The following is a 15,142-nucleotide window of genomic DNA, read 5'->3' as shown; positions in this document are numbered from 1 at the left end:
TCCTGATTATTTTGATTCAGGTGTGTTGGAGGAGGGAAACATGCAAAACACGACAGGAAACGTGGCAATGAGGTCCGGATTTAGTGAACCCTGGTCTAAGCCAAAAATAGAGCACCAGTACGGGGGTGCGACATCAGGATCTCACCGGAGTGCCCGTGACGGTTCGTTTTTTTTTTCTTTTTTATTGAAGCAACTTTTTTTTGATTGAATAATAAAGACACAAATCTACCTCCATACAATAGCTGCATTCACGCTGTACACTTTGGTCCAAACGAGTGATTTTGATGGGCTGTAGTTTGTGGGCGTAAGCAGTGGCGGTACTAGGATTTTTAAATAGGGGCCAAGAAGGGGCCGCATGTTCAGTGTTTGTTCTGGTCAACAAGGCAATACTCAGATTATCGTGCATGTGGCAGTAAAAACATCTTTGCTTGACACTGTCCAGTGAACCAGTGTAGTTACCTCCGTGAAGTTGGTTTGTGCAGTAAGAAATTTTTTGTTCTGCTATCATTTTTTAGATATTTATAATTGTTTTATAGGTCAATCAGCCCCCCATTTTGATTAAACATGGCTAAAAATAGTGTCAATCGTTTGTGCTGTATAAACATTTGTTTGTGCCGCAAAGGTTTTGCAGATACTATGCTTTTAATTTGTAGTGATGTCACGGAGCCCCCCCCCCCCAGCTACAACGGAATGGAACTGCAATTGTGCCATTGTTTTGTGTTGTGCTCGATTGCACGGAAATTTTTTTTGTTAGTGTTGCTAGCGTTTCATAGATATTGAGATATTAATTTCGAGATGTTGTAATGGTTCATTCGAAGAAGGTGGGAAGTCGGATAATCGGATTGATCCCATTCAGATGCACAAAGGATTGACACTATTTTTAGCCATTTTTAATCAAAATGGGGGGCTGATTGACCTATAAAAGAATTGTAAATATCTCATAAACGATAGCAGCACACCGACACACCCTCTCCACCAACGGGTAATCAGAGAAGAGTATGCAAATTAGCTCCAGTCAGTTGCATATTAATGATAATTTGAATTTCTTCAGAAGAGTCGAAAAAGGACCAACTAAAATGGTTTTTAAAAATTCCATTCTGGGAACTTTGAATGCAAACCTGGTAAAATGGCATCGAGGGTTATGAAAAATGTCAAAAACCTAAAAGGGCACTTGATTTTACTTTTGCCAAAACAAATTTGATAACACACATCTTTTCCGTAAAACGTGAGTTCAATTGTACGGACTGGTAAAGAGGAAAACAGTATGAGACTTCTGAAATATCCAGTTGCCCTATTTAAATTGATGACCACTTAATGGTTTTAATCTAGAGTATGTAAAGCAATGATCATGTCGATGATTTCTCATAATAATTATGATTTAACAAGTCTATACGGGTTGTAGGGCTGCAGCTATCGAACATTTTAGTAATCGAGTAATCGACTGAAAATTGTATCGATTAATCGAGTAATCGGATAAAACATCTTTTTTTTTTAGGTAAAGAGCAATTATAAATATACATGAGAAAAAAAGATATTTAATCCAATATTGAACCATTTTCAGTCAATGTCTTTATTTCCGATGTACATTGTTGAAAACAGCCAACAATTGCATCTCAGATGTGACTAGAAAAAAAATTAACTTTCACTCAAAAAACTTAAAATCTTATTTTAAAAAAAAAACGTATTTCTTACCTAAAAATGTAATTACGCTTTATAACACACATCACTTGAAAGCTATGTTATTCCCACGTGTTTCAATTGAATTTCCATTTGTGTCAAGCTATTTTTAAGTTCTAGTTAAGTTTTAAGTTAGTCTAAACTGTAAGTACTGATAGGATTTTGAGTTTTTGCAGTGTTCAAAATAAATGTATAATACCTGCTGTATTGGAGCACACTGGGGACCAGCATAGGCGGATCAGCTATTCAGGCGAAGTAGGCGATCGCCTTAGGCCCCCAACCAGTAAGGGGCCACCAACAAACTGCCCTTGCTCCAACGAGCAAGAGCTTGGGCCACCGGAGCCAGCAGCATCCCGAACTATTCGTCCAGTATAATTATGTCAGCATACCAAACAAACAAATAACAAAACACAAAAAAACATTTTTTTAATAACGCACTTTACATTTGAAAAACACATCTCAAAGTGTACAAAAAAATTAGAGCCATTTGAATGCTGCATTTATATTATCTTTCACCCCCACACACGCACTACATTGGACTGTTCCACGACGACGGACTGAGTATCAGTCGCTTAGCTTCGTTTAGCACCGTTTAGCTTTGCTTTGCTCCGTTTAGCATCGCTTGGCTCCGCTTAGCTGTTCGTTAGCTTCACTTAGCTCTCCCGTGTTTTTCACGCCACTAAGATCGCCATTTTTACAGCTCACTTGCTACTTTGCACGTCAGCTATCGTTTATTTCGAACACATGAGCGAACGTGCTCTCCATGAGAGCCAAAGTGCAGTGAGGGAGAAGTTGAGAACAGGCCGCTAATGCCTCTTTTGACTTTCTTCTTCACACCGAACATAAAATACACGACAGCACACCCTGTAGCGAAACAATGCAGTAGAGTTCCAATCAGTCACACAATAACACTCAACAGCTGGTTGACAGCATTTGCTAATGAAAAAAAATTAAATCTATTTGTGACACCACAAACAATGACGAAGAATGTTTTTTTTTACGGAGTGTAAAGCTTTCGGTTAGCGAACGTACCTCCGGTGAACATTTCAAAATAAAAACACGTCATATTCGTCATATAAATAACGATTTCTGGAGTTAATCCCACATACTTCAGAATTAATATTATAATATGTTGAGTAAATACTACAGAATACAGATTCTACACTAAGAATAGCTTTCAAATGACACTCTTTATGACAAATATGATTGGCAATGAATAATTATTATATTATTATATATAGTAGTATAATATAATAATAATGCTAGAATTTTTTTAAAGAATTGTTTTGAATAATGTTGGAAAGGCAAAGTCAGTGTTCTGAATCTGTTTACTTTCCATTCTTTTGCACTAGTAAATGCTATCAGCATTTAACCTCATTGTTTATTTGTAGTTATTGTTTACATGATATGTACTTTAATAAAGAATTTAAGTGTTCCAAAATGGTTTTGTGAACGAATACGCGTCAACAAAAATGTCATTGCTAAATTAGTAAAAAAAGAAATTAGTTGACTAATCGTAAAACTAGTCGACTGACTAATCAGGAAAAAATTTGTCGTTTAGGACAGCCCTAGTGTACCGGAACATATGTCCTCCACACCCTTCTCACTTTTTTAACCCCTGACCCATGAAGAGGGCTCCTGGATATGTTCGCTTTAGGCCCCAAAATTGCCAAGTCCGCCACTGGGGACCAGTGCTACTTGGCGTTTTATTCAGCAATGACTACTGAGCTAAAACTGACAGCTTTATCATTTTTAATTCTACACCCTCATCACTCTACAGCGCTTTTTTACTGATTAAATAAAACAGTTATGTAAGACACGTTAGCCACGCATCAACAGTGGTCATAATCAATAGAAACCTAGCCCTCCGAAGGGCTGTTACGTAAGCGAGTGACAGTAACGATATATTCATTAGTGCTGAGAAGTCTACTGCTTAAAGACGGCGGCTGTTTACTAACGCTGCCCAGACATGGCCGAGTCTGTCATTTCGCATCTAGTTCTAAATGCGATATCTATGAGACGCATCGGACACTATCTGCTGCTACACTAGCATCATGCGGACGCAGTTTTTAGCAACGTCGGCGTAGTTTATAGTTTATACTGTAGGGTGACCATATTTTGATTCCCCCCCAAAAAAAAGGACACTCAGCCCAGCCTTAAGATACTTGAATTTTACTCGAAGTTCACTCAAGATGCCTATATCACTTTAATATATTTAAAGTGTGCCCCCTCACTCTGGATGGAAAAAATGCATTTTGAAAAAAAAAATATATATATATATATATATATAAAATGCAGACCCATTGAAATGTAGTCCAGTCAATACACATACACACAGTAGGCTATGTGTCAACTAAACATTTTTATGAATTACCATAGCGACAATTGTACTTGACAAATTGTTATTCCCATTCAATTGATATTCTCATTCAATGTTCTAGATCGCACACAAACAATAACCGAAAAAAACTGACAAACTATTCAACCAGCATGTTTCCAAACGTTGCAGTTCAAAACTATGTTTCCCATAATGCATAGCGTGGTTTAGCTTACTGATAGTTAGCTGAGGCAAAAATCAAACTTTGCTATAAAAGTTTACAATCATCGGCAGCGTAACGATGTGACACCAAACAGGATTTTACAGTCAAAGCTCCGACAGAAGTCAGCAGTTGCCATTATATACGTATTTATCGTAAAAAACTTAACAACTGGGCAGGCGTTGTGGCCAAATCGTCAACCCAGTAGATGGTGGTAATGCCTCATGATAGGGGTAAACTGCCAACAAAAACAAGAACTACTCCTTCCCTCCCTTCTAGTAGGAGCCATGTCAACTGCTGCCACCCAGCAGCCGGAGGGATTCTCTTCAAATTGGTCCCGTGAAAAATCATAAAAACTGGGCATTTTTATGAATTTATAAAAAACCCGCCCGGACGACGAGGATACTACGTGAAAGTAGGACTTGTCCGGGCAAAAGAGGACGTTTGGTCACCCTAGGCTACAGTAAGTTTTTAAAAAAAAAATTTTATTGCTTCTTCCTCTACGCCAGCGCGTTGTCCCGCATTAAAAGTAGTCCGGGCAAAACGTGATGCTTAGAGCTGGCAAAACTAAACGATTCCTCGAGGTGAATAAAATTACTCGGGTCAGTTTTTAAACTCGAGTTGCTCGAGTATTCGTTTCAGCTCTAACGGGTTGTATTCACAGTACACCACTTCTGGGATTTGCGATACCCTGTGCTGTCAGAATTCTTTTTTGTACTTTATTCTCATGAGCCAAAGTTTCAAAATGAATGAATAAAATATGATTTACATTCATTTAATATTTTTTCAGGACAACAAAGGCAAGCTGTGATCAATCATTTCAAGCACTTTTTGTCCAACAGTAGGTCAGCTGTGTTTCAAACCTGTCAAAACCTCTCCAGTTACATTCAAAGTGTAAACAAAACATTTACATTACAACAGATGAACATCGTCATTCAGTTTTGGGTTCCACCAGTTTGAATGTTTAACATAAAAGTGCAATTAAAAAATCTGAAATGTTCTCCTTGATTTTAATCGGCTACCAATCTTTGCTACTAATTTGTTAATCCCTGATCAACAAGTGCTCTATATTTCACCCACACAAGACACGCACTCATTGCAGGAATTACTTATCTGTACAGTACAGAGCATTTTGACCATTAGAGACCTATAGTACCGTTTGGAGATGGTGAATGTTGTTTTTTTGCATAATGCATATTGCAGAGATCTCCGTACTTGGTGTGGCATGTGCTATAATATTAACTTGTAGCATGTTTATTTGGAGGAACATCTTCCAAGCGAATGCTTAATTCACAAACATCAGGAATAGTGTCCAGTTTTTACTGTTTATATTGGAGTACTTAGGGCTTACGCAACGAACACAAACAGCATTGTTCATTTTCAGCAGAGACACATTAGTGACTGGAAGGAGACACATGCCTCACTTGATCACCTTGAATCTAAACAGAGTAACAAGACAAATGTGAGGTAGGCAAGAGAACAAATGCTTGACCACCCGGTTGTATTTTTGAATGCGGGTGCATAGAAAGCCTTGAAAACATAAAAAAGAACGCTAGTCGTAACTACTTTGAGATGCTCATAGCAACAACCCTGTGACACTTGTATGAATTAAAGAATAAGCTGTGATAAGGTTGTACAGTACTTGCTTTTACTGTGCCAATGTGAACAGCTTGCATTCTCAACAAAAGCATTAAATATGTGTCAGTGCTGTTAAGGTCTGCTCAGGTTTAGGCACAAAAGCATTTCAGGGTTCATGGAAATATGGTTTGCATCCTTTACATGCATATCACTTTGAAGCAGTAGTTTCAGTGTCAAATAGTTGCATAATGTTGAGAAAGGAGTTCGTCAGGGCTTTTCCTGTGGAGCTTTGAAGTGAAATGGTGCACTGATAAATGGGTCAATGGTGTGTACCCCAGTTTGATTGCTCACATTAAACAGGTTCTCAGGCTGCTGGGTGACCTTTCCCTCAAAGTGACGGGAATATTTGGCTAAAGACTGTGGGCGGAATGTGTGTGTGGCTGTCTGTCCCAACACACCTTGTTCGGGCATCTCAGCTGCCCCTTGAATGTACGTGGGAGCTGAAGCCTCTTTCTTTTTTGCAAACGGAGCCTGGGAGAACACGTCCAACGGCCGCTGGGTTGCAAACGGTCCACTCGGAAATGGCGCGTTGGCGAACACGTCGCCTGTTCCTTGCTGCGTTAGTCTAAAAGGAGCTTTTGAGAAGACATCTGCGCTGGTTGGCTCGGGATTAAACTGGGAATGATTCTGGGCAATGGCGGCGGGTGCAGCTGCTGTAGAAAGGATGCTAGGTTCAGCTCCGTGTTCTTCGTCATCTTCAGAGTCGACCAGTAGCGGTTCTTGGGCTGAAGTATGACCTTTGGTGGTACCCCTATAATTCTTCCGATCTTCTCGATAGGCTTCCTTTTCCTGGTCTTCATCACTAGAGTGAAGACATTTGTCATTTGCAGCAAAATCTCCAAGAGTTTCAGGATCGCACCCTTCTTGGCCTAGCACAGAATAGCCGTTTCTTTCAAGTTGCGAATCTGTAATAAAAAGCAGAAAAGAAAAAAATGTTTATTTATCATCCCTTTTACATGAACTTACAAACTTCTGTACTAAGCACATATAAGCACCTCCAAGTGAGGAAGCACCACAACACTTAAGACGCTACGCACGTTCTACTACATTCATCATCACAAGTTGGAGCAGTCTTGTTTCCACAACTTGCTCTCGTTGTAATGGGTGGGAGCAGAGGAAGTCAGTCGAAACAAGGAGAATGGCCTTAGCAGCAAAAGGTGGCGCAGTTAGACAAGACGAGCACAGGAAAGCGCACGGGTCAGTCTTACCTCAGCAGCGTCGACAGTGACTGTTAACAGGCGACTCTCACCAAAAGAGTTAAGGAAAACGCTACCTGATTTTGTTATCTTCACCCTGACTGAAACCAAGTGCAAAAGTGTTGTTTTGAAATTGTGAGGAATAACATGGACTCACAGTAGGCCTGAACGATATATCGTTTAAACATCGCCATCGCGATGTGCGCATGCGCAATAGTCCCATCGCAAGGACGTGCGATAGTTTTTTCATTTCATTTTTTTAAATCCACAAATGTTTGTTTTGAGGAAGGAGCGGGAAGGAGAGCGCACAGCCTCTCATTCCCTCCAGCTCGCAGTCATCGGCTCCTCCCCCTCCCCTGCTACAGCGGAGTGGAGGGAGGAGGGGCCGAACAGCAGAGCGGAGGGAGGAGGGGCCGTTTTCAAAGTGAAAGCAAGCAACACGTTGAATAGGGAAGACTGTCTCCAAAAGGAGCTTTGGAAGTATTTTGGCTATCGACAAGAATATAAGGAACAAAAAACAGCCCTGTCGACAGTGCCTCGCCGTGGTTGCCTCAACAAGAAGTAATCCGTCGAACATGTGGGACCAATTAAAACGCAGGTATCTATGCATTCCTGCTACGAGCTTCCCATCAGAGGCTTTTTAGTCCAGGTGGGAACATTGTTACGTGCCAACGTTCTTGTCTCAAGCCTGCAATGGTGGATAAACTAGTAGTCTTGGCCAAAAACCTATGAGACCCAGTTGAGAATTGCTGAGCAAGGAAGGTGGACGATATGCAGACAAATACATAACACAGCTGGAGGAATGTCTTTTCTTCTTTTTATTCATGTGACAGCTATCAGGAAGGCAGGAAATTTGGGAGTTAAAATGGTTCTGCTATTCATCAGTTATTTGCTGTTATTCAGTTCAATTATTTACAAGTTCAATTGAGTTTCTGTTTCTTTTATATTTAAATTAATTGTAAATCGTATTTTTCAAATAACTATAGTACAGCTGCACATCAAGTTTTGATAGTTAATATTTTTACAACTTTGTTGCAATTTTGCAGTTTTATTGTTATATTTTGTGTAAACAACTCAGGGGACTAATGCACTTGCACTTTTCTTTGACAGATTTAATATTTAAGTTCAAATATGTTGACAACTTTATTGTTGTTTTACTGAGGTTTTTATTTATTGTTATAGTTTGTGAACAACTCTTATTTGTCATATTTAATATTTTTGTTCAAATATGTTTACAACTTTGTTGTTATTTTACAGAAGTTTTTATTTATTGTTATATTTTGTCAAAAACTTAGGGGACGAATGCACCTGCTCTTTTATTTGTCATTTAATGTATTTGCTGCTGTTGAAGTGTCAAATATTGTGTTCAATAAATTATCTATTTTGTGCAGACATGGCTTCCTGGATCCCTTCATAATAATACAGCAATCTTAATCATTCACAAATGAAACGGTATTATATGAATACACTGTGGTCACGGTGTGTCATGCAAAGTTTTTCCAAACAGCTATTCAAGTCATCTAGTGAAAATTTCTTAAAAAAAAAAAAAAAAAAAAAAAATATATATATATATATATTTTTTTTTTTTACTATCGCAATATAATATCGCAATATATTGCACACCTCAAAAAAATCGCAACAATAGTTTTTTCCAATATCGTTCAGGCCTAACTCACAGTGCCAAATACAACTGAGGAAAAATATTACTCTTCAATTTCCTTGTAATTTAGAAACAATGTCAATTTCTTAATCTCTCCACCTCGGATATTGAAGTCCTTCTAAAAACACTGACGGAAGATGTGCACACAAAAGGGAGGGGGGAAAAAAAACAATCGGTTTGGGTGCTATCTCAGCATTTATACTAGTGCTGCAACGATTAATCGATTAACTCGAGTATTAGATTACAGAAAAATATTCTAATTAAATTTTATTGCTTCGAGTATTCGCTTAATTAGAGTGGCTTGTAATGGTTTGTTTTGAAAGTGTTTGCATTTAGTTTTATTGATTAGGGTGGATACACTGCCCTCTGGTCTGCCTAATTTCAAATGGCTGAATCCAACTGCTCCCTGTTAGGACCAACATAAGCTAAGTTTTTGTTTGAGATAATGTTTTTTATAGGGGTGTCAAACGATTAAAATTTTTAATCGAGTTAATTACAGTTTAAAATTAATTCATCGTAATTAATCGCAATTAATCGCAATTCAAACCATCTATAAAATATGCCATATTTTTCTGTAAATTATTGTTGGAATGGAAAGATAAGACACAAGATGGATATATACATTCTACATAAGTACTGTATTTCTTTATTATAACAATAAATCAACAAGATGGCATTACCATTATTAACATTCTGTTAAAGCGATCCATGGATAGAAAGACTTGCTCTTAAAAGACAAGTTATAGAAATTTTATAGCAAAACCCCTCTTCATGTTTTCGTTTTAATAAAATTTGTAGGGCTGCAGCTATCGAATATTTTAGTAATCGAGTAATCGACTGAAAATTCTATCGATTAATCGAGTAATTGGATAAAACAAATATATTTTTAGGTGAAGAGCAATTATAAATATACATAAGAAAACAAGACATTTAATCTAATCTTGAACCATTTTCAGTCAATCAATGTCTTTATTTTCGATGTGCATTGTTAAAAACAGCCAACAATTGCATCTCAGATGTAACTAGAATAATAAAAAAGACTAATTTACTGCTTTCACTCCAAAAACTTTTAGATCTTATATAAAAAAAAAAATATATATATATATATATATATACACCTAAAAATGCCGCTACGCTTGATAACACACATTACTTAAAAGTTAGGATTTGTAACGTTAATCTTATTTATTAGCGCTTATCGTTCTACTGCTTTAAGATGGCGGCTGTTTACTAACGCTGCGACGCGGCCGAGGCTGTCAATGGGCATCTAGTTCAACATACATGTGATCTCTATGAGATGCATCAGACGCTACCTGCTACCAACGTAGCATCGTGCGGACTCGTATTTAGCAATGTCGGCGTCGTTTGTAGCGGCTGTCGGCTGCAGTTTTTTTTTTTCCCCTTCTTCCTCTCCTCACGTGACATTAGCGCATTGTCCCGCATTAAAAGTAGTCCGAGCAAAACTTGATGCTTAGAGCTGTCAAAATAAATGATTACTCGAGGTGAATAAAATTACTCGGATCAGTTTTAAAACTCGAGTTACTCGAGTTGCTCGAGTATTCGTTTCAGCTCTAAAAATTTGTAAAATTTTCAATCAAAAAATAAACTAGTAGCCCGCCATTGTTGATGTCAATAATTACTTACACAATGCCCATGGGTGCTGAAGCCTATAAAATCAGTCGCACCCAAGCGCCAGCGGAGGGCGGCAAAACTCCGAAAAACACAACAATACACCTTTCACTGTGCTCTCATTTTAATCTGTTTAGGCAGGGCATTTGTGCGTTAATTGCGTCAAATATTTAAACTATTAAAAAAATTAATTACCGCTGGTTAACGCGATAATTTTGACAGCCCTATTTTTTTATGTAGTGCTGCAACGATTAATCGATTAACTCGAGTATTCGATTAGGAAAAAAAGATTTGAATTAATTTTGGCTGCTTTGAGTATCCGTTTAATTAAAGTGTTGTTGTGAAGGTTTGTTTTGAAAGTGTTTACATTAAGTTTTATTGATTTGGGTGAATACATGGTCCTCTAGTCTACCTCATTTCACATGGCTGAATCCATCTGCTCCCTGCTAAGACCAACATAAGATAAGTTTTGTTTGAGCTAATTTTTTTTTAATGCATTTGTAATTTAGTTCATTGGTATATTTAGCCATTTTTTGTGGGAAGATGTGTCTAAACCATTCGTTAAGAGCATAGTAAAAAATGTTAGCATTTTATAGCATTTAAGCGAGCGGACTTTTGCTATGTAAGTTAGCCAACTCAAGCTCAGCTCAAGTATTTTATTTTTTTATGGTCCTTATCCGATTACGCGATTATTCGAACTAAATAATTAATCGATTAATGGACTACTAAAATAATCGATGGCTGCAGCCCTATTTTTATGCATTCATAGTTTAGTTTATAGGCATATTAAGCCATTTTTGTGGGAATGTGTGAACCATTTGTTAAGAGCATTGTAAAAAAAAAAAACCTTAGCATTTTATAGCATTTAAGCTAGCGGACTTTTGCTATGTAAGTTAGCCAATTCTTCTTTTGTTGTACTTAGATCCGCATTTATTTTTTTATACTGTTTAAGGCTCAGCTCAGTTATTTTTTTCTTGTTCCTTATCAGATTACTTGATTATTCAAACTAACTAGTTCATCGATTAATCGACTACTAAAATAATCGATAGCTGCAGCCCTGATTCATACACACAGAGACTCTGCTCTATTTGGCCCTTTAAAGGGTACTACGGATAGAAAGACATGTAGTTCTTAAAAGATAAATGCTATTACGAGTTATAATAATTGAAAAAAATAAAATAAAAAAATTGATACTAAAACCCCTCTGAATGTTTTCGTTTCAATAAAATTTGTAAAATTTTAAATAAAAAAATAAACTAGTAGCTCGCCATTGTTATTCACGTCGCAGGGTTGCGACGTCACATGGCCATGCTGCTGTACTTCATAGTGTCACTCTTTAACTATGTAAGGTAGTGATTTAAATACACCACAAGGTGTCAATGGAGAGTTTTAAATTAATAAGAGATCAAGCCAATGAGTGCCTTTTGTCCCTCGACTGACGCCGTAGTTTCCTGTTTAGTGTGGGCCCATTGTGATTTATGTTCATTTGAGTGTTGTCTTCACAACAAATAAGGCTCCTGATAATGGCTCCCAGCATCATAGTTTGTATATTGTGACTAAATATTGCCATCCAGTGTATTTGTTGAGCTAAATGAGTTGCTAAACTGTTTAGAGTTTGACTAAAGTCTGAGTAGGTTTTATGTGTATTTTGCATATCTATTTTGTGGATTTGTGAATGGCAGTTCTCTTTGCATTGTAGGGCCTCCATAATTTAGATTGAAGCACTTTTCTTTTTGTGAACATTATTTTTTGAAAGGTATATTATTTTTGTTGTATTTTCACTGTATCATACTTATGTTTGTTGTGAAGGAGTTGCCGAAGCTTATTCCAATAAACGCCTGTGTCCACTCTCCTTTCTCTCTGCCTTACACCATACTGCGGATTGAAGGAAAACTACGGCGTCAGTCAAGGGACAAAACGCACTCTTTGGCTTGATCCTTAATTCATTTAAAACTCGCCATTGACACCTTGTAGCGTATTTAAATTACTACCTTACATAATTAAAGTGTGACAGGTGTTTAAAAAAACAAAAGAAAAAAGTGACGTTACCGCCCTGCGACGTCAACAAGAATGGTGACTTACTAGTTAATTTTACAAATTTTATTGAAACGAAAACTTTAAGTGGGGTTTTAATATCAAATCATTACAACTCGTACAAGATTTAGCTATTAAGAACTACATGTCCTTCTATCCGTGGTTCCCTTTAAATATACCACATTTATACATTAGCTCTAAAAAGAGTCATGATAGATGTTGATGTAGTTTTGTTTCACTTAAAATTGAGTTTGAAAGTAGAGGTTGAGTAACTTCCCAGTTTGGGAAACTTATCTAGTGGCTAATTTTGAGGTGGAGGATTCCACGGAAACACTAGCTTCTAATTGCATAGTGCTTATTTGTAAGTGCACATCTTTACTGAGAACAGCTACCTTTCCCCTTAACGTGGCAAGGGTTCAACAAATGGTCAGCTTATTTTAAAACAAATGCACATATATAACAATGACAGTGTATCACATCGTTATTTTAACCACTTTGACTTCGCTGTTATGAAACATCTCCCAAGATCCACACTTGAATGAGTTTGGTGTCCGAAAAAAAACGCAAGCTCAAAAACTTTCGCGAAGAATGAACCAATCACACCTCTCCCAAAAAAAAAAAAAAAAAAAAAAATCCAGAGAACAAACCTATCATGTAGGTGTTATGGACAAAATTATTGGGGTGCTTGGATATATAGTTAATTTACAGTCAACCAGTGTTGTTTTCGTCAACGATGATGAAAATATTTCGTCAACGAACATTTTTTTCATGACGATCACGTCACGATGACGTGCTAAAAACGAGACAAAAACGAGTTTCCGTCAAATGTTCACAATTTGTGACATTTTCTTATCTTTTGTGTGGTTAGCACACATTTTAGCAGTGTATGGCCGTTTCACTCACGTGACGTGTTGCGCCCCCTGCCCCACACACCGGTGAGAAAGCGTGTGGCCATTCCAGGCTCCTTTTGTAAAACGTGTCAGGTGGTGCTTGGTAAGTTTTGCTTTCTTATCTTGGCTAGATCTGCCATGTTGCCTTAGCCTTTAAAGGTCTGTGATAAGTGATCATCACACACTAAACTAACTTGTAGCATTAGCATAGCGTTCGCGTTAGCATTTAGCGCAGTGAGTGTCTTCTTAAACTCCTGGAAAACTTTTTACGTACAGTCTGTGGCAGAGGTTGCGCTAGACATTTTCGTTGTCTGTCATTTTGACTGACAGGGTCATAAAAATCCGGTCATAGTCTATTTTTACCCGTCACTTAAATGTTTTAAATGATAATGATGACATATTCAATAGTATTTAGTTTTCATTCATTTTTAATTAATATTGTAACGCTTGCTTGGCGGCGAAAAATTAGACACGGAAGTCGTGGTATTTTTCTCCCTTTTTACTCTGCTTACCGCCAACAACTCCGCCTCCAAAGAAAAGGAGGCAACGATATAGACCCTAATCACCAACGTCACACAATCATCTTAATTGTGGTTGTCAGCCCAAAATCTTCTAAATATATATTAAATGCATTTTAACAGATATAAAAAGACTACTACATAGCCTGTGGTGATCGTTTGGTGCCCAGATTTCTTGTCGAGTTACAGCAGTCCATCTCGCTCTCATCTTCGCGTCTCTCAGAATACGGTAGAACTTCAAGTCTCTCCGTCTATCTTCTCTGTTACAGCAACCAACCGCCACACACGCCTTCACCATTTTGATTATTAATATTAACGAGCAGAAAAACACGCCGTAATAGGAGGCATGTACGTAGCGGTAATGTATAAACATGACGGGCTGACACACAATATGGCGGCTCCGGTCAGGGGGGCGGAGTTGTGACGTCATGTGATTGGGGTCTATACACAGGCGGCAATCTTGTCCATCAATTGGATGACGCGCTGGCACACCGGGTGCACCAATAAGAACCTCGCGTTGATGTGTCAATCACGGTGCCGCCGCCAGACCCCGGTTACGCTACAATATTCTGACAGAATAGCAAACGACGTCATGCATTAAGAGAGACAATAGCTAATTAATATGCTAACTCGCCACCCTGTGGTCTGGGGTGTGAATTGCAACCTGTCAAAATGACTGACGGACTTCAGTTTTTTCCGTCACCGTTTTAAAAAACCGGTCAACGACGGAAAATTTCCGGTTAACGCGACCCCTGGTCTGTGGCGTCCAAGTGAATTTAATAATTGCAAATAATGTGCTGTTTTCCTGCTGAGTGTGTATCATCATCATGCTGATGGTGATGTCCTTGTAGACTACAATTACGTGCTCGTCTGTCAATGTCAAACCTTTTATTTATTGATTGAGACATGGACTAAAACTGTTGAAGTTTATAGACGAAAATATTTTGAGAATTGAGAATGAACACATTTTGAAATGACTAAAATATGACTTAGACTATGTTTGGGATTAAAAGAAAAATTCAAGGAAGTAATGTGTTTTCGTCCAAAAGACAAACGAAAATTAAAAGGGCTGCCTAAAACAACACTGCAGTCGATGAATTTGGAGTAACACAGAACACCTATTGTACATGACCTTTATGTGAAATACGATACGATAAGTATTTAAGCATGCAAATCTCTCATTTCTTATGACTTTGATAATGCAGCAAATGTTTAAACACTGCTTGAAAGTGCAGCCATTGTTCTACAAATGCGATGTCAGTCATGGAACACACATACAGCAAGTAAACGCTGACACTCTTGAAACTGAGAAAAAGCAGCTAAGAAAATAGACATGCAGTCTTTACAGTTTCTGTACCTGTGC

General features: G+C 37.8%; 1 protein-coding gene across 6 annotated transcripts in view; it reads right to left on the bottom strand.

Moving 5' to 3' along the window:
• Positions 1–4,973: 4,973 nt before the first annotated feature.
• The window catches only part of LOC130913337 (AP2-associated protein kinase 1-like), a 42,586-nt gene continuing 32,417 nt past the window's right edge, over positions 4,974–15,142 (bottom strand). For all 6 annotated transcript variants that reach the window (XM_057831873.1, XM_057831876.1, XM_057831878.1 and 3 more), the window contains one exon: positions 4,974–6,757. In XM_057831873.1, coding sequence (XP_057687856.1) covers positions 6,060–6,757 — 698 coding nt within the window. In that variant the 3' untranslated portion in view covers positions 4,974–6,059. The remainder of the gene's footprint in view (positions 6,758–15,142) is intronic.

The sequence above is a fragment of the Corythoichthys intestinalis genome, chromosome 3, assembly GCF_030265065.1.
Source record: "Corythoichthys intestinalis isolate RoL2023-P3 chromosome 3, ASM3026506v1, whole genome shotgun sequence".
NCBI classification, from domain to species: domain Eukaryota; kingdom Metazoa; phylum Chordata; class Actinopteri; order Syngnathiformes; family Syngnathidae; genus Corythoichthys; species Corythoichthys intestinalis.
Note: the sequence above shows the minus strand (reverse complement) of the source record. Positions and strands in the feature narration are given on the sequence as shown.